We start from the raw sequence: 19,562 nt of genomic DNA, 5'->3' as shown, positions 1-19,562 counted from the left end.
CCATGTTGGCCAGGCTGGCCTTGAACTCCTAACCTCAAGTAATCCGCCTGCCTCAGCCTCCTAAAGTGCTGGGATTACAGATGTGAGCTGCCACGCCCAGCCCCATGCTTCTAAAATAGTTATTAGCTTGAAAAAAAAAAACTGGGTCCAGGCACAGCGGCTCACGCCTGTAATCCCAACACTTTGGGCGGTCAAGGCAGGCAAATCACGAGTTCAGGAGTTTGAGACCAGCCTGGCCAATATGGTGAAACTCAGTCTCTACCAAAAATACAAAAAATTAGCTGAGTATAGTGGCAGGTGCCTATAACCCCAGCTACTCAGGAGGCTGAGGCAGGAGAATCCCTTGAACCCAGGAGGTGGAGGTTGCAGTGAGCCGAGATCACGCCACTGCACTCCAGCCCAGGCAACAGAGTGAAGCTCCATCTCGATGAGAAAAAAAAAAAAAAAAAAAAAAAAAAAAAAGTGCTGCATTCTAGAAGGGAAAAGCCAACTGGAAAAATAGAATTATTCTTTTCATCTTCAAATCAGCATCTTCCCTGGCCCCGCCCACCTCAAAAAAAAAGGACTCAGGAAAGATGAAGATAAGGAATGCTTTTAAAATTTTTAGTCATTCACTTTTATTATAGGATTCCCACAAATTCAGTAGAAAAGGGGTGGGATACAGAAAAAAGAGTTAGAGAATGGGAGATGTATAATCACTCTATCAAGCTATGCAAACCAGGACTTAAGTTTTTTACCACACAAAGCAGAGCTTTAGTTATGCATAACAATTTCTTAGTGACTTTGAAGCCAGGTACTGTCTTGGGTACTTTTGTATACATTACTTATTTCATTTGAGAAAAAAAAATAGTTATCATAGGAATTTCACCATGAATGTTCTATCATGTTTAACCTTGATTTGGAATCTGATATACGTTTTTTAGAAGGCTATTTTTTAACAGTTTGCACTTCTGACATCTGTTCCTCAGACGTATCAGGGAGGCAAATATTAAATAGTAATTGTAAATAGCAAGTCATCTTCTCAAACCAAGCCAATCTTATTTTAAAATGCATTAAAGGTATGTAAAATAGTAATCCGCTGAGAACTAACAGAAGCACGTAGACATAATGCACATTTGGAGACTTTACCAATGGTATCACAACCAAGCCCACGTCGATGACTATTGTGGTTAATGGAAATGGCAGAAACACCTGAAAAGAGCAAAGTTTGAAAAAATATTAGATATGAACATCCATGAATGATACCTGCATCTTTATATAAATAAAAATGCAGAGATACAAGCTAATTAAACAGGCTAAATTAGCTGTAAAGTTGAATAAACCTGGCTTAGAAGTCAGATAAATGCCTGAGTGAAAGGAGACGTTGAAGACTCATTGTCAGGTTGGAGGGAATGGGCATCTAGCATTTGACTGTCCATGAATGGAAATAACTAGAACCATTTGCTGATAAGATCACAATCTACTGATCTGAGTACCATGAATCTGTTAAGAGGGAATTTCTAAGGCCCAATGGAAGTAACAAAAATCTTCTTTGGAAAATATCTCAAGGCAGTAAGAAATTCATGACAAAACAGAAGAACCATCCTCAGACCCTCTGTTACACAGGTAAATACTGACAGGTAAATGTTATAACTTTATAGGCTCAACATATTAAAAAAAAAAATCAAGACAAAAATTTTAGCTAAAACAATTTTCCCTGTTTTCTATTTTGTTTTTGTTTTGCCAAAAGCCTTAAAGACCAGTCCTTGGTACCTGCTTTGTGTTAGAATTGTAAGAGTTCTCTACAACATTACCCAACCTAGGGAGAAAATTGATATAAGATATAACTAATATGAATCTACATTCCCCAAAGATATATATAAGACAGCTAGTCATAATTTATGAAACAAAACCCTTTCATTAGAGGATCTTTTGTTGGGATTTAATCATTAAGAATCTCTTCTTGGCCGGGCACAGTGGCTCACGCCTGTAATCCCAGCACTTTGTGAGGCCAAGGCTGGTGGATCATGAGGTCAGGAGATCGAGATCAGCTTGGGCAACATGGTGGAACTCCGTCTCTACTAAAAAAACAAAAATTAGCTGGGTGTGGTGGCGGGCACCTGTAATCCCAGCTACTTGGGAGGCTGAGGCAGGAGAATCACTTGAACTCAGGAGGCGGAGGTTGCAGTGAGCCAAGATCACGCCACTGCATTCCAGCCTCTCCAGCCTGGACGACAAGAGACTCTGTCTCAAAAAAAAAAAATAATAATCTCTTCTTAGTTTATAAAGCATCCTTGAAAAAGATACTTTAGGCCGGGTACGGTGGTTCACACCTGTAATCCCAGCCCTTTGGGAGGCTGAGACAGGCGGATCACGAGATCAGGAGATCGAGACCATCCAGGTTAACGTGGTGAAACTCCGTCTCTACTAAAAATACAAAAGAATTAGCCAGGTGTGGTGGTGAGCTCCTGTAGTCCCAGCTACTCGGGAGGCTGAGGCAGAAGATTGGCGTGAACCCAGGAGGTGGAGTTTGCAGTGAGCTGAGATTGCGCCACTGCACTCCATCCTGGGCGACAGAGTGAGACTCCATTTCAAAAAACAAAATAAATAAATAAATAAATAAATAATAAAGATACTTTATCATCTCATGGCTCAGTATCAGTTATCAAATAATTGAGAGAAAAGAAAAGAGCACTCCTGGGGGCATACAAGACAAATTTTAGCCACTTGTACTTAAGGCTGTTCTTGCCTTCCTTTCTGATGCAAATGTAAGTTGAATAATAATATAAGCAATAATAGCCATCAATGTCAGACCCTGGATTGTTTGCATGCCTTAGCTTACTTAATACATCCAATGTTAATAGGAGGTAGGTATTATTTTTTCCCATTTTACATCTGAAGAAACTGAGGTTCAGAGGTTCAATAACAAGACTAAACTCAGCTATTAGCCAAGCAACTGGACTTGAGCCCAAAGCTCTTAATGATTATCTTATGCTGTTATTTGTGTAGAACTAATTTATCCCCCAGTTCATAACTTCTTCATAATTGTATCTATTAGGGTCAGTGATCTAACAAAAGTGTGGGTGAGAAAACAGCAAAAGACATTAAAAAGATGCAGCATGTGAAACTATACAGAGAGCAGACGTTAGGGAGGCACATCCAAGGGGGACTACGACCATCAACCCTGCTGTAGATTCGATCTCTCTCCGTATGTGTTCTCTGAGCTTCCTCTGCAGATCACTAGGTAGCAATCATCACGCCATGATTTTTGGTTTACATGACTGTCCAGATAGATTATAACCTGACTAAAGGCAGGAGCCAAGTCTTAATTATTTTTCTACTCAGAGTACCTAGCAAGGTGCTTAAAATATAGTTGCTTCTTGACAACTAATACTCAGATACACAACAATTAAGAGATGACTGGATGGAAGAAGTTGAAAAGAAGGCTGGAAAGGAAAGAAGGACATAAATCAACCACAGCTGGTGATGGGAACATTGCTTTCGTTCTCTCAGCAGTTCTTTCTTATATTTTGTATTTAGCGAGAGTCAAACACTCCAAAGAGACTGCCTAGATTTAAATCTTGCTCTAATCCACGCTGTGTGAGCTTGGGCAAGTGACCTAACTTTTCTAAGTCTGTTTTCTTATCTGTAAAATGGGAATAACAATAGAATCCACCTTTCTATTACTGAGAGGATTAAAGGTGATCCTCCAAGCCAAGCTTTGAACAACCTACCTAGGCAACCAAGATTATTTTATTATTCTGATCATCAGTGTCAGGGCCATCTTTCTCCAATAACATTCTTATGCTACCAAGTTTTGCTGCTTATTTGTTTTTCTACAATTAAATGGTTGTCTCCTCTCCTGTGAAAATTTTTTTCATCCAGACTGAAAGTCAGTTTAAAATAAGTAAAGTTGAAAGACTGGAATTTGCCAACAAAGTAAGTTGATGTTTCAGAACAGTGGATGTTATCACTTGTGACCTCACCTTGCCTCTTCTGTTTCTCATCTGCTAAATCTGACCCTGACTGTGGAAGACATTCATATGCATAACTAGTTACATAGGTAGACAAAATAATATCTGTTCAAAAGACTCATAATGATCTGTCTAACCATCCAGAGAACTGTTTTTCTCTCTAATAAACCATTAAATGGAATATAAGAGACTTTATATTGAGTAACCTAGCCAATAAAAATGAAAATTAAAACCAAGACCAGATTATTCTTATGTTTCACAATAACTGAGTATTCAGAAGATCTACTTATAGATGCCTTGATTATAATCTGAAATACAGTTATACTCAATATCTGTTCTTTCACACAGAAAAGAATTAGAAAATCAAATTTTACCTTATAAGGTATAGATAGATTGGGTTCCTGGTATCTCCGCCTTAATATTCCTATCATTAATAATATAGACCATAATGAATTCGTGAAAAAAATATAGTTTATCAAATCAATTAGACTTGTTAAGATAATTGCAAGGGATCCCAAAGTGACAAGTAGCAGCACAGCTGTAAATGGAGAGGAGTGACTATTAAGTGTATTAAATAGCAAAGGCAGTTGGCCCTCTTGGCTTGCAAGATATATTGGTCTCGATGATTTAAATATAGAAATCAGAAGGTTGCTAAATAATGAGGTAGAAATAGCAAAAGGCATAATCCATGCCAATGAGGGAAAAACTCGATTAGCCCATGTGATAGCTACAGCATCTGCAGGAAAACAAAAACACACAAAAGAAAACGTGTTAAAAGAGAAATACTAATGATAAACCCTTTAATATTATTTCAACATAAAAACATAAACTTAAGGAATAACATTCAATTTGCTTAATTTTATTGTTTATTTCCTTAGTTACACTTACATAACACCTTTTAAAGGTGTCTATTTGAGCCCTATCACACTGTATTGTAAATGGTTATCATTTTATATGTCTTCCCCAATAGACCAAGAATGTTTTAGAGGGCAAGGACAATCCATTTATTTTCTATAAAACTAGTGGCTCACTCTGTGACAGACATATAGTAGGCTTTCAATAAACACTTGTGAAATGAATTGATTTTGTTGAATGGACGATTGAATCCATGCTTATTTTCTAAAACTAGTTTATAGAGTCTTAATAGTTACATTCAGAGGCCAAAAAGCACAGTGCAACACTACTGACACCAGAATGAGACTTTCCCACAGCACAGTGCAATTTGAAATACTTCGCAGAAAAAGGAACCACGTAGAAGAAGAAAATAAATTACACACCATTAAAAATATGTATGACATTTGGGACTTTTCTATAGACCGATAGCTCTCAATTGGAGCTGAATTTACTCCTCAGGGTCATTTGGGAATGTCTGGAGACTTTTTTGGCTGTCACAACTGGGGAGGTAGAAGGTTGCTGCTCGTATCTGGTGAGTAGAAGCCAAGGATGTTGCTAAACATCTTATAATGCACAGGACAGTTCACTACAACAAAAAATTATACAGTATAAAATGTTCATGGTACTGAGATTAAGAAACTAACCATTAGAGAATATTCTACTTTTTTTTTTTTTTTTTTTTTTTTTTTTTTTTTTTTTTTTTTTTTTTTGCTTAAAGATGAGACCTTACAGGTACTAATTTAATAAAAGTCCACAGGAAAAAAAACGAACCTGTGAAGAAAAGCATCCACTGTTTGTGAGAATTCACTTGATTCAGTTCATATTATGTGAATATATGCTAGGACAGATCACTTGGTCAGAGAGAAACAAATTCTCAGTTTTTCAATGGAATGAGCACAATGGGGCCTGAGGTCCCTGGGGGTATGTGTCCTTGGAGCCTATGCTCTTGTACCAAGGTTGGTTTCTAGAGGGACTTTTGGGACATCAACATACTGGCTTGTAACACAAGGTAGGACTTCCCAAATGTGACAAAATTAAAATATCATTAATAGCCCTTGTTCTTAAAGATCTTTAATTTTTGTAACCCTTTTTAAATAGCCTCAAGTGCCATTTCACTTGTTTTCCTTAGTGCTATTCTACAACTTTGGATCTTCCTTAAAAATATCTCCTGTCTCATTTATTGTTCTTTTCAGGAAGATATTGTTAGTTGTTTTTCCCGGACACCCATACCTCCATAAATTTCACATTTTCAGTCACATTTCCAAAATATTTATTTCCAGTAATGCAAAGGAAATTCCCCTTCAATTTACCAGTGTGCATTCTACAAACGTGGTTAGTTATAACTTGAGGAGGATCAGGTGCAGCTCTGTCAGTGCTGGCTGGCAAAAACGATACATCTTTCTACATCATCTTTAGCTCTATGCCATAAGGGATGTTTTTTCTTTGTTACACTTTCCACATGTTGTTTCTTCTCTTTTAAAAATGATTTCATACATGTTTTGGGTGAAAAGTAAAATAAATAGCACTGAAGCACATAAAGTGAAAAGTAAATGTCCCTCTCTTCACCAACCTCCCATTCATGCGCAGCAAATGTAACCACCATTAACAGCTGTTTGGATCCTCTTCCAGAAATTTGGTATGAATGTATAAGCACTGATTAGGGTTGTGTATGAGTGTGCATGTTTGTGTACGCTCACTTAGGCTTGTTTTTGCAGGTGCATCTTGCTCTTATTGGTACATTTGCATGCATCTAATTATTCTAGCAAATTCTCAGCATTCCATTATATAACTGTCAATGACTTTATCTACCCATTTCATATTGTTTTATTTGTAGTTTATGTTCAATTTCTTGCTAATATAAAATGGGCTTTAATGAAAACACTCATGCCTTCCATTCTTGATAGTTGTTCAAGTCTCCTTAGAGTAAATTCTTAGAAGTGGGACTTGTGAGTCCAAAGGTATACACATTTTAAAATAAGGATGATGTTACAAAATTGACCTCAGAAAATAATTGCATTAATTTACCAATAAATGATTCTAAAATTCTCACTTTCTCTTCAACATTCTTTTATTATTATTATTTTTAATTTATTTATTTATTTATTGCCTATCATTGGCTATCTTTCCAAAATTCTTAACCATATCTGGGTACTTGGGACCAGCTACTTTTAGGCTGTATCTGGACAGGGAAACCTTCTCAGCTTCTGCTTCCATAAAATGTATTTACTGTTTTAGATTATCTTGTCCCATGCCAATTTTCTCTAGTTTTAAATATGGCATGGAACTCTCAAGAAAACCAAATGTGAGCACCCTGTCAGCAGTCTGTGGCAGGACTTTGGGAACAATGAAATCCTCAATTTTCAAAGCTGGGACAGGGCTCCTCACTAAGTCATTTCCATACCCCTTGTTCTAGAAGAACACCCTTCCCTTCTCAGTTGTGGTACTTATTCACAATAAAGGCTTTTTTTTTTTCCCCCCCCAGGAGGAAAATATGTGAAGAAACACAAGTCAGAGCTCTGACATGGACACAGACGAAAATGTTACATAATTAATACCATTGTTTCTTTTTCTATGTAAACCACAAATATTAGAATCTAATATTTATCACAGCCTGGTATAATTCTTTCAATGTTCCTTAAATAAAATGCAGCATACAATTCATGCCATATCATAGATGCTCTATATTCATCTGGGAACTTTTCACATTTTTTACATATACCTGTTTGAAAAAAATACATCTCTTAATCTTTAAAATTTCTTAATTTGAGAACCTAGGTTTGGGCCTGGTGGTTCACGCCTGTAATACCAGCCCTTTGAGAGGTCAAGAGGGAGAATCACTTGAAGTCGGAACAGCCTGGCCAACATGACAAAACCCTATCTCTACTAAATATACAAAAGTTAGCCAGGTGTGGTGGCCCATGCCTGTTATCCCAGCTACTCGAAATATTGATATGCATCAATTGAACATTAGCATCTACTCTTTTGACTGCCAATATTCTACATTTCAACTTGATCATTTTTTGTGACACCTGGAAAAACATTGAGACTCAAACATTTTGAAAGTTTTACAGTAGATGTAAACACTGATTACATAGTGTCACTCTGGTGAGATGAGATCATGAAAGGAATACTAATATTTTGAATCTGATCTACAGCATACATCAACATTATATACATCTTTTCATACTATCAGAAAAGGCATAACCATGCTTAAACATGAATATCTTTTCTAAGACAAATCATTCCCTTTGGCCCTCTGTTATTTTAGAAAATTATAAGTTGATTATATACATAGAATAATGAACAGTAAACAGTGGTCCTGACTGGTGAAATGATAGTTAAGGTATGTTGAAAGGACGAGCACTTTATTTATTGTTTTAGCCATTTGCATACAAACCTGAAGAGAGAATTTCCCTGGGTGTAAGAACAGTCAGATAGGAAATGTTAACCAGTAAATAAACTACAGTCACCAGAGGTAACGCAGTAAATATGCATTTGGGAATTGTTGTTCTGGGTTTCTTCAGCTCCCCTATAACACAAAAGAGGACAAAATCATAATTGGTAAACATTATTTCTAAAATTCATTATTTTTAGATTAATATTTTTGTATTTGTATAAATTTATGAGGTGCAAGCATACCAAGGATGGTTATGCCTTTTCTATGATTTTATTACATGCATAGATTGTGTGCTGGTCAAGTTAGGGTTTCAGGGTATCCATAACCTGAATAACGTACATTGTACCCATGAAGTAATTTTTCGTCAGCCACCTGTCCACTCCCTCTCCCTTCCAAGTCTCTATGGGTCATCATTTTACCCTCTACATCCATAAGTACACATTTTGTAGTTAATTATGAGTGAGAAGGTAAAATATTTCTCTTTCTATTTTTGAGTTATTTCACTTAGGATGATGGTCTCCAGCTGCATTCATGTTGCTGAAAAAGACATGATTTCATTATTTTTTATGACTGTGTAGTATACTGTGGTGTGTATACATATGTATATACAAACACACAATAGTGTTGTGATAAACATGAGTGCAGGTATCCTATTGATTTGTTTTCTTTTGGATAGATACCCAGTAGTGGGATTGCTGGATCAAATTGTAGTTCTATTTTTAGTTCTTTGAGAAATCTCCATACTGTTTTCCATAGACATTATACTAACTTACATTCCTACCATCATCGCTCCATGTGTCAAAAATTGGGCTAAGCTCTTCCTATTCATTCAGCCACCACCACTACACATACACTGAAATGCGCGCGCGCACACACACACATACACACAAGCACACACTGGTGGGCTGCTACACACCCACCTGCCTAATATAGCTACATGAAGAAAAATATGAAATATGCTTCATTTTCTCCATAGATGGTGAAATTTCTGAAGAAAGACTGAAGAATAAAAAATGAAATCGGAGCCCATAAGTCCTGTACCATTTGAAGCCTACTTACGTGTTTAGCCTCATCTATTAATTCCAGGCACTGAGTTTGGATAGTGGTAATCCAGCAGTGAGCAGAAACTACATGAAGTTTGACCTCAAGAAGAAAAGCTACACATGAGTAAACAATTGCATAAATAAGAGGTTAAAATAATGAAACTATGGAAAGTGTCTGTATGAAAAGAAACTAAGTGCTATGGGGATATATTATGTGACAATGTGATAGTTTCTCTTGCTATGTGTGTTTCATATATAGACAGATACAGACAGACTGGCCTTTGCAGTTCCTCAACAATGTCTTCTCCCTTCTTGCCATAGGGTCTGTTTTCTTATGTGGAATGTTCTTTCCTAGTTGCCTAGTTGACCTCTACCCTTCCTTCAGATCTCAGGAAAATAATTACTTCTTGGAAAATGGGAAAGGAAACTCTCTCCCTGGCTAGCAAAATTTTCCTATTATACATTTCTCATATCGTATATTGAAAGGAGTTGAAGAGTCCGTCATAACTTCTCTCTCCCTGTATGCTCTTGACCATTCCTTTATGCCAATATTAAGTGCAAAGAAGGCCGAAACAGTTGTAATTTAGCATCATATAGAGTGGATTTTCTAGGACAGTTTTATGTTAAATATTGTTCCATTCATCACACCGTTTCCCCAAAGTTTGTCCTACCCGGAAAATTGCTCTGTGCCATGAAGAAATGATCATCTATAACCATAATATACAATGGCACCCTGTGCCCTGCCCAGTGGCAAGGAACAAAGAACAGACCTCAGATCCACCGGAAGCCAATCATTTTCAGTATACAAGAAAATTTATCTCAAGAATTTGAACCAAAGGTCAAGAGAAAAGCAACGTAATGGTTTTAAAAAAGAAAGGAAGATGAGAAAACAATTTTTTTTTAATTTCTAGAACTTCCCTATTTTTTCATATTAATTATTTATTTTATAGAGACGGGGGTCTCGCTATGTTGCCTGGGCTGGTCTTGAACTCCTGGCCTCAAGCAATCCTCCAGTCTAGGCCTCCCAAAGTGCAGATTAAAAATGTGAGTCACCACATTCAGTCTGCTTCCCAATTTTTTTTGCTCCTGAAGATTGGTTGCCCAAATCTTCCTTAAAATATAGCACAATCCTTCCAGTAAGTTCCCCTTTTATTGCTTAAGCTAATGTGAGTGGGTTTCTGCTATTTAAAACCAAACCCCCTTTGCTAATAAATATCTATCATTTGACTATATCAAATTTCTTCTATCTGTGTCTGCCCAGGGGTTGGATCTAATGCCCATGGGGTACACTAATCTGAGCTGATTAAGAACTTGAACAGTAAAAAATTTGAGAAGGTTTTAATTTTAACCCTGCCTGCACCACTTACTATTGTGGGACTTCTGGACAATGTATTGGCTGTCAAGGTTTCAATCTCCTTATAGTGAAAACTATAGGGACAACAAGATTCCAATCCTAGTGTTTAGCATATAGTAAGTGCTGAATATACGGTTGTTGTTAATTACTATAGTTATTAAAGCTTTGGGACAAAAGGGCAATTTTTTGGATTAATTGTACTTTCTTCTGAGCCTTTTACTTGTTCTCATCATGTACTTGATTTGTAAAAAGGAGATGGAGATTACAATTTAATTTATAATAAAAAGTTATAATAGCCAGACAGGCGACAAATATCCTTGACTCTTGAACTTAGAAGATGGGTATTCCAGCCAGGTGTGGTGGCTCACATCTGTAAACCCAGCACTTTGGGAGGTATAGGCAGGTGGATCAATGGAGCCCAGAAGTTAAAGGCCATTCTGAGGAACATACCAAAACCTCGTCTCTACTAAAAATCCACACACAAAAAAAAAATTAGCGGGGCATGATGGTGAGTGCCTGTAGTCGCAACTACTCAGGAGGCTGAGGTGAGAGGATCAATCGAGCCCAGAAGGTCAAGGCTGCAGTGAACTGTGATTGCACAGCAGCACTCCAGCCTGGGTGATAAAAAATAAAAATTTTTAAAAAAGATAGGTATTCCTACACCTTGCAAAGTCACCTGTCTACAAATCACAATTTTGCAGGTAAAAGTGTTACTTAAAACTTAGATGTACTTAAGACTTATTTTGTAAATTAACAACTCCAGCACACACTGAAATTCCTCCAACTTTTGTTCACCACTACAGGCTTGTGAGGAATTCCATAACAGTTTATAGGTCAGCATGAATAAATTCTGTAAATATATTTTCAGCTGACAATAATTATCTAACAATGGCACATCTCTGCAATGGGATACAATGAAACTGGCTCAAATAAAAATCCAGAAATATTGCTTCTAGCCTTGAAAGCAAGAAACAATGAGAAACTTTTGCTCGTTATGCCAGCTGCTGAAATTGGCCCATTTAATCACAAGCCACGTAAAACAGAAATATCCTCATAGCTTTCTTTTCTCAATACCTTATTTTTAACTCAATGCAAACTGATTTCCTCTCATGTTCAAAATTCACCAATGACTTCTTACATTATCAGTGACAGTGCTCTAACCAGTCCTCATGCTCCTTGACTTCTGAAGCATTTAACCAGATAGATTATCCCCTGCTTTTTGAAACATATTCTGATTTTCCTCTATAACACTCTGAGCCTCCTCTGGCTTCTTCACTGAATCTTCCTTCTCTACCTCCTGCTTAAAAGTTGGCATTGTCCAGTCATCTGCCTCCCTCCGACCCTATGCCATTTTGTCCTTCGTCTCTCTATGTACTTGCCTTAGTAATCAACCCTATGTATTTTGTCCTTCATCTTTGTATGTACTTGCCTTAGTAATCATATCTAATACCAAGACTCTCAGATGGAAACCATTTTGTAGTCACCTGAGGTTACATACCTTGTCTACTATCTATGCTGCATGCTTCTATTCTCCATGGCTTCACTCATATTTTTCTGGAATTTTGTGGGTTCAATTCAAATTGCCACCTTTTCCACTCAGTGACAGCAAAAAGTGACCTTTCTGCTGATTTCCAAAGTAATTATATTGTTCTGTTATGGCTATCCATTAAATACTGTATCAAATTATTTGTTTATAAGGCAAGAATTATAGTGATTTTAAACCATGATATACATTTTGCAGATAAAAAAAAAAAGAGACTGGAAAGGAGAAAATACTTGCTATAGTTGGTAATGGCAGACCCAAATCTAGGTATTGCCTCTCCTACTAGACTGTAAGCCTCTTTGATAAAGACTGTATCTTACTCATCTAGAGGCACTAGTACAGGGTTTTAAAAACAGTCTTTGAAAAGATGGTGGCTACTCAAATGATTTCATGAATGATAGATAAATTAGTGGCGGGGGACTTGAGATTTTAAAAAGTTTTGTTCAGTAGTTAAGAGTCTGATATATATTTAAATAACAAGGAAAAGAACTGATTTTTTTAAAAAAATTGAAGTTGAGAAAAAATGAAATAAAAGAATGTGAAAGAAAAGTCCTTAAGGTGATGGGAGGGAAAAGATAAAGAATTCAAGGGAAAAGACTGACTTTGAAAATGAAAAGATGAAAACTTCTGTTCTAACATTGAAGGGAAGGGTATATAGCCTCAGAGCAATCTACAATATCTATGCTTCTCTACTCTTTAAAGATACTTAAGAACCTACAAAGACCAAAAAGCAGAACTACCATTTGACCCAGCAATTTCACTACTGCGTCTCTACCCACAGGAACAGAAATTGTTATATCAAAACGACCTCCGCACTTGCATGTTTATTGCAGCACTATTCACAATAGCAAAGTCATGGAATCAACCTAAGTGTCCATCAATGCATGACTGGATTTTTTAAAAATGTGGTATATATACACCATGGAATATCATGCAACCATAAAAAGAATGAGATCATGTCTTTTCCAGCAACATGGATGCAACTAGAGACCATCATCCTAAGAGAAATAATTCAAAAACAGAAAATCAAATACTGTATATTCTCACTGATATATGGGAGCTAAACAGTGAGTACACATGGATATACAGAGGAAACTGTGACACTGATGATTCCAAAAGTGGGGAGAGTGGGTGGGGGCTAAGGGTTGAAAAATTACCTATTGGGTACATGTTCACTGTTAGGGTGATGGGTACACTAGAAACCCAGACCTCACTATTATACAAATAAATCCATGTAGTAAACTTATACATGATCCCCGAATATATAAGAATAACGATGCTTAAGAGCATAGTAAAAGTGCAAGGCAAAAATCCAGCACTTGTTGCTCTTCTCTGATGTCCTGAGTGAATCAAGAAGATGCTGTTCCACTTTGGCACCCACTTCAGTCAGCTGCCCAGTGCTGTCATTGTGGTCAAGGGGTCTGAACTGCTGGAGAAGTTCCTGTTTTGGGTGTCCAGGGAGTACTCGTCTGTAGGCTAGCGGAAGGAAGGGAGCCTCTTTCGGGCTCCTATAATCCTGGTTATAGTATCTTTGCATTGTGGGCTAACTTATTACTTATTTATTTATTTATTTATTTTTCTTTTTTTTTGAGACAGGGTCTCACTCTGTAGCCCAAACTGGAGTGCAGTGGTGCAATCACAGCTTACTGCAGCCTCAAACTCCTGGGCTCAAGCGATCCTCCCACCTCAGCCTCTTAGTAGCTAGGATTAAAAGTGTGCACTTCTATGTTCAGATAATTTTTTCAGAAATCTGAGGAGGTGGCCATGTGTGGTGGCTCATGCCTGCAATCCCAGCACTTTGGGAAGCAGAGGCAGTTGGCTCACCTGAGGTCAAGTGTTCGAGACCAACCTGGCCAACATGGTGAAAACCTGTCTTTACTAAAAATACAAAAATAAGCCAGGCATAGTGGTGCACACCTGTAGTCCCAGCTACCCTGGCGTCTGAGGCAGGACAATTGCTTGAACCCGGGAGGTTGCAGAGAGCTGAAATCACACCACTGTACTCCAGCCTGGGCAACAAGAGGAAAACTCTGTCAAAAATGAAAGAAAGAAAGAAAGAAAGAAAGAAAGAAAGAAAGAAAGAAAGAAAGAAAGAAAGAAAGAAAGAAAGAAAGAAAGAAAGAGAAAGAGAGAAAGAGAGAAAGAGAGAAAGAGAGAAAGAGAGAAAGAGAGAAAGAGAGAAAGAGAGAAAGAGAGAAAGAGAGAAAGAGAGAAAGAGAGAGAGAGAGAGAGAAAGAGAGAAAGAGAGAAAGAGAGAAAGAGAGAGAGAGAAAGAGAGAAAGAGAGAGAGAGAGAGAGAGAGAGAGAGAGAGAGAGAGAGAGAGAAAGAGAGAGAGAAAGAAAAAGAAAGAAAGAAAGAAAGAAAGAAAAAAAAGAAAAGAAAAGAAAAGAAAAGAAAAGAAAAGAAAGAAAGAAAAAGAAATCTGAGGAGAGGGATCTCACTATTTTGCACAGGTTGGTCTCAAACTCCTAGGCTCAAGCAATCTTCCCATTTCGGCCTCTCAAAGTATTGGGATTATAGGCATGAGCCATCACACCCAGCCCTAATTTAACTTTTAAATGCATCCAAGGTTGTTGTAGGGTGGCAGCTTTTATAATGCACACAAGAAAATTATAGTTTTATCATTAATTAGAATGCTTGATGTGAAAAAGGTCAATTGCATGTAAAATCGGTTTGTATTACTACATTCATCAATGAAAGGAAAAAGTTATAATAAAATATAAAACATAATTCCAAAAGTAAGTAAATAAAAATACTTAGAGCCTCAATGTGTCATACCTACCTACAACACAAACATAGTCCAGCATTGGATCATTCCTGGATTTACAGTTTCATGGGTGGGGAATATTTTCACAACCCCAGCTTTCATCCATTAACAGAAAGGAAACAGATTAACACAGAAGTCATATATCTGTGGTCCCAGAAAGGAAAGTTGTAAAAGAGAAGCTGTTCAATCAAATAAGTACCTTAGAATAAACCGGAAGATAATTAAGAGTAGGTAACAAGTGCAAGGCTGGCATGATCTGATTTAGAAAGTCACAAAGAAGAAAGAAACATTGAATCATTTAAGACTCAAAATACAACAAATGATAGGCATTTCATACTGTATGCAATAAGTCATGATTTTAGATTTTTTCTTCCTCAATGGATTGTTACCTGCTATAAGTGTAAAGCATCCCCCGCCTGAATATGCAAAATATCCTTGGAAGATGGCTTGTATAAGGTGAGAGATATCTGGAAATTCAGCATCAAAAGCATTCTGAAACCGTTCTACATTCTCCTTTTTCCCTCTTACCAGGAACACTACTCCAGTTAGGGAAATGAAGCTCAGTATGGACACTTTCAGCACCGAGCTAGCCATCTGAAGCCAAGTCACTTCTTTCACACCACGAGAAGTCAGAATTCCTACAATCCACAACATGGCCAATGCCAGACATTTCTTTGGCAGCTTTGGGACAGAGCAGCTGGGGAAAAAAGGCTGGATGCTGTACTCAGCAAGGAGCAGAGCTTGGCCAGCAACTACCCCTGACCCCAGAAACAAGGATGTCCAGAGATTCAAGAAAGCAACTGTGGAGCCAAAGTATCTCTTGAGAAAGTAGTATTGAGCTCCACTGCATGGGAAGCTTATACTTATCTCTGCAGAGCAAAGAGTTGATGTCATGGCCAGTACGGCACAGCCAGCCCAAACGCACAGGGAGACTCCCACGTTCATGCAAGAGTATGCCAACACACCTTTGGGGGACACAAAAATTCCTGCACCAATGATATTAATAAGTAAAAAACTTGTGCCCCAGCAATATCCAAACACTCTCTTGAGCTGTATTTTCTTCCCTCTATCCATTGTAATTGAAGACTTTTCAAATTCTATATAAATTACAATTTCTAGATTTTCCTGCCTATGTAGCTGCAAAGGATGTTGATGGATTCCTGAAATAAAATAATGCTGTCCTTTCTGTTCCCTTTTCATTAAGTATAGCTTGGTTTTAATAATTAACAAAATAGAGGTGGAAGATGGGGACAAAAAATAATAAGTAACAAAATATATGTGACACATTCAATAAAATAGACCAACATGTAGAAGGCTTTGGTCTGACTTGTCTTTCAATTATTATCAAAATAATGCACTCAGATTTTTTAAAAAAGGAATTTCCAAGAAGACATGGGTTACAGTACAAAGCTGGGGCTTCCTGCTCTGCTTCACTGCTTCCAAAATGCATTCCTAGTTCCCTCCTTTGGAAACAATCATTTTATTTTATTATTTTATTTTATTTTTTGAGACAGAGTCTCACTCTGTCACCTGGGCTGGAGTACAGCCTTGACCTCCTGGACTCAAGTAACTCTTCCACCTTAGCCTCCCAAGTAGCTGGGACCACAGGCGTGAGCCACCACACCTGGCTAAGGTTTTTGGTGGTTATTGTTTTGTTTTATTTTCAGTAGAGACGAGGATCTCACTTTGTTGGCCAGGCTGGTTTTGAACTCCTGTGCTCAAGTGATCCTCCCGCCTTGTCTCCCAAATCGCTGGGATTAAAAGCCAACCATTTTAAAGTGTGTATGGTTTTAGATCTTTTTGGTGGTTGCCTTCATAACTCTAAATAATACAAAAAGACTTTTATTTCTAAATATCTCAACTTTAGAAAGCAAATACTGACCTCTTCCCATGAACATGGAGGAATTAGCTCACTATCCTTTTACTACCTTGCTTCCCTCTTCTTCACATTTTTTTAAAATCACTAAGCTTTCAGGAAACAATTTATCAGGCTTATATTCACAGAAGCTAATTAGCAAGGCAAGGGAGGGAAATGTCCTAAAACATAAGCCTGTCGTTTAACCAGTCACCTATCATTCTGGTAGCCTTAGTCACATACAGAAAATTGTGAACAGAAAGTACAGGAGAAGAACTGGCCCCAGGGACAGAGGGAAGGAGGGTCCTAACTGTCTTGTCCTAACCTACAAGTCTAGGAGTGGCTCCCACATTTGTTGACTTTATAATGAAAAGCCCTGTCCTGAGAATTTCCAAAGGCTCATAAGCCTGGAGCACATTTAAGCCTAGGAAATAAGAATTTCTCTCTCTCTCTCTCTCTCTCTCTCTCTCTCTCTCTCTCTCTCTCTCTCTCTTTTTTTAAAAGCTGGGACTAGAGGCATGCACCACCACACCCAGCTAACTTTTGTGGGGATTTTTTTCGGTAGAGATAGGGTTTCCCCATGTTGGCCAGGCTGGTCTCAAACTCCTGACCTCAGATGATTCACCCACCTCTGCCTCCCAAAGTGCTGGGATTACAGGCATGAGCCACCACGCCCGGTCTAGTAAAGTATTTCTCAATTGTCCCCTAAGAGTAAGTGAAAGTGAAATTGCTTGGTTTTGCTTTGGTTTGGGAAAACTGGCTATTTTCTGGCAGATTGGATCCAAGAAAATTCACTGATAATACTACATAGTGATATAGGGCTGGGTGCAGTGGGTGGCTCATGCCTGTAATCCCAGCACTTTGGGAGGCCAAGGTCGGTGGATCACCTGAGATCAAGAGTTTAAAACCAGCCTGGCCAACATGGCGAAACCCCGTCTCTACTAAAAATACCAAAATTAGCTGGGCGTGGTGGTGCCCACGCTACTAGGGAGACTGAGGCAGGAGAACTGCTTGAACCTGGGAGGCGGAGGTTGCAGTGAGCTGAGAGTGGGCCACTGCACTCCAGCCTGGGAGATGGAACCAGACTCTGTTTCAAACAAACAAACAAACAAAAAACTATATAGATTTCAGTAAACATGACCAGGTCCATGTCCCAAATAAAACCGTGCCTTCTTTCTTGTCTCAAAAAGCAAGGACCTGGGAGTGTGAAAAGAATACCAGAAAGCTCTCCAAAAGATTGTGTTACTGAACCAGGCCTGTTTTGTTCACTGCACAGTATGCCAATGGCGAAGATGATGAGCTTTCCGAAAAAGAGAGGATTTATTCCTTTCTCTTTAAGCCAAGTGAAGAGATTGGAGAACAGGTCTCAGATCTGCCTCCTCAAAGATGGGGTTTAAGAATATTTATGGGATTGAGGAGTAGATGGTCTGAGGCATGGAGAAAGGTGACTGAGGAGAAGGACAAGTGAGATAATTGATGTTCTGTGCAAGCACATTCAAGCTTCATGGCTCCCCATAGGATGGATGTTCAGAAAATGATAATGTTATCATGATATGAGGGTGGAGCTTATAAATGACATCTTATAAATGGCACTCTGATGTCAAAAGATCCCACATTGGACATTCGTGGAGGCCCACCCAGGTGGAGGGGTGGTGGTCTCACCTGGTTTAAACTGGACAAGAGTTGACTCTAGGTTCCTGAAAAGCAATGTAGGCAACTGCTACCACTGTGACCCATACATGCGTCAGAGATGGTATCTATAGGGAAGTTCAAGGGAGTCTTGTGATGTACTGCTTAGCTATGTGACATTCGTTTAGAGTTAGTAATCTTTTAAAACAGTGAAACTAGCTAAAAGCAAGCAAAGTGGGTTAAAGTTTCACGAGCCTAGTCAGATCTGCCCTTGGCTGCAATAGAGACAAAGTAGAAGCATGGGACAAAGGTGACCATTGTCCCACCAATAAATTCCCTACCTAACAATCTACTCTTAGGGAAGATGGTGAGGGAATCCACTATCCAAGCCTTGGATCTCACAACAGGAAAATATATAAGTCCAGAAGAACCAGGACCACCAAATGGGAGTGTGGTCGTTTTGTAGTTGTTACCTTGGCTAGACTGAACCACGTTTTCCTAAATTCTCAATTAGGAAGATTCTCATAAGGAAGGAATTCTCATAAGGAAGATGTCTGTGTGAGATGTGGAGTACAGAAGTGAAACAGCAATTGCATTGGTAGTTCACACTGATAAGAAATTTTCCCATGACTAAACTTCAGTCAGGCTCCTTTGATCTCTCTTCCTGACCAGGCCTCATCCTTGGCCAGCTGAGCTCAGCTTAGCAAGAATCTCCTCACTCTTGATATACAATCAAGCTCTTCTTGGTAACTGTCCATCCATTAACCCCCTCATTCTGTTCATTGACTACAAATCCCCAGCTGTCTTTGCTGTATTTGGAGTTGAGCTCAGTTCTATACTGAAATCTCTCTCCCTTATTTCAGTAGCTCATATGAAATCTATCTTGCCATTTTTAACAAATGGTGCAGTTTTTCTTTTACAACATTCATTATTTAACATGTGATGACCCATATAATTGCTGTCATTGTCATGTATCTGCTGGTTTTCCTCATTAATGTGGGGTTGTGACTGAGCGTACAATTCTTCCACCTTCTGTGAGATCCTCCTTCAGCTTTTACAGCTCCTGGGACAAGCATGTATATTTAGTTCCATGATAATGGACCTCAACTTCTGCAAGATACCACAC

At 38.3% G+C, this 19,562-nt stretch overlaps 2 protein-coding genes across 2 annotated transcripts in view; both read right to left on the bottom strand.

The window, feature by feature from the left end:
• RBIS (ribosomal biogenesis factor) overlaps positions 1-19,205 on the bottom strand; it is an 872,964-nt gene extending 853,759 nt beyond the window's left edge. The window contains exon 1 of the mRNA XM_050801245.1: positions 19,202-19,205. The gene's annotated coding sequence lies outside the window, so the exon portion shown is untranslated. The remainder of the gene's footprint in view (positions 1-19,201) is intronic.
• On the bottom strand, positions 887-16,132 carry SLC7A13 (solute carrier family 7 member 13). Its single transcript, XM_050801233.1, has 4 exons — positions 15,342-16,132; positions 8,245-8,376; positions 4,328-4,689; positions 887-1,191 (listed from the first exon to the last, which is right to left on the bottom strand). Exons 1-4 carry the CDS (start codon positions 16,024-16,026, stop codon positions 928-930), a joined length of 1,443 nt encoding a protein of 480 aa, XP_050657190.1. The 5' UTR covers positions 16,027-16,132; the 3' UTR covers positions 887-927.
• Positions 19,206-19,562: the final 357 nt, after the last annotated feature.

This window comes from Macaca thibetana, chromosome 8 (assembly GCF_024542745.1).
Source record: "Macaca thibetana thibetana isolate TM-01 chromosome 8, ASM2454274v1, whole genome shotgun sequence".
NCBI classification, from domain to species: domain Eukaryota; kingdom Metazoa; phylum Chordata; class Mammalia; order Primates; family Cercopithecidae; genus Macaca; species Macaca thibetana.
This window is presented reverse-complemented; position numbering and strand designations above follow the sequence as displayed.

Coding starts and splice junctions, on each gene's coding strand:
- SLC7A13 (XM_050801233.1), bottom strand. CDS start 16,026: ATGGATAGAGGGAAGAAAATACAGCTCAAGAGAGTGTTTGGATATTGC. Junction 8,377..15,341: donor ATGCTTTACACTTATAGCAG/GTAACAATCCAT, acceptor TTTGTGTTATAG/GGGAGCTGAAGAAACCCAGA. Junction 1,192..4,327: donor ATCTATCTATACCTTATAAG/GTAAAATTTGAT, acceptor TGCTCTTTTCAG/GTGTTTCTGCCATTTCCATT.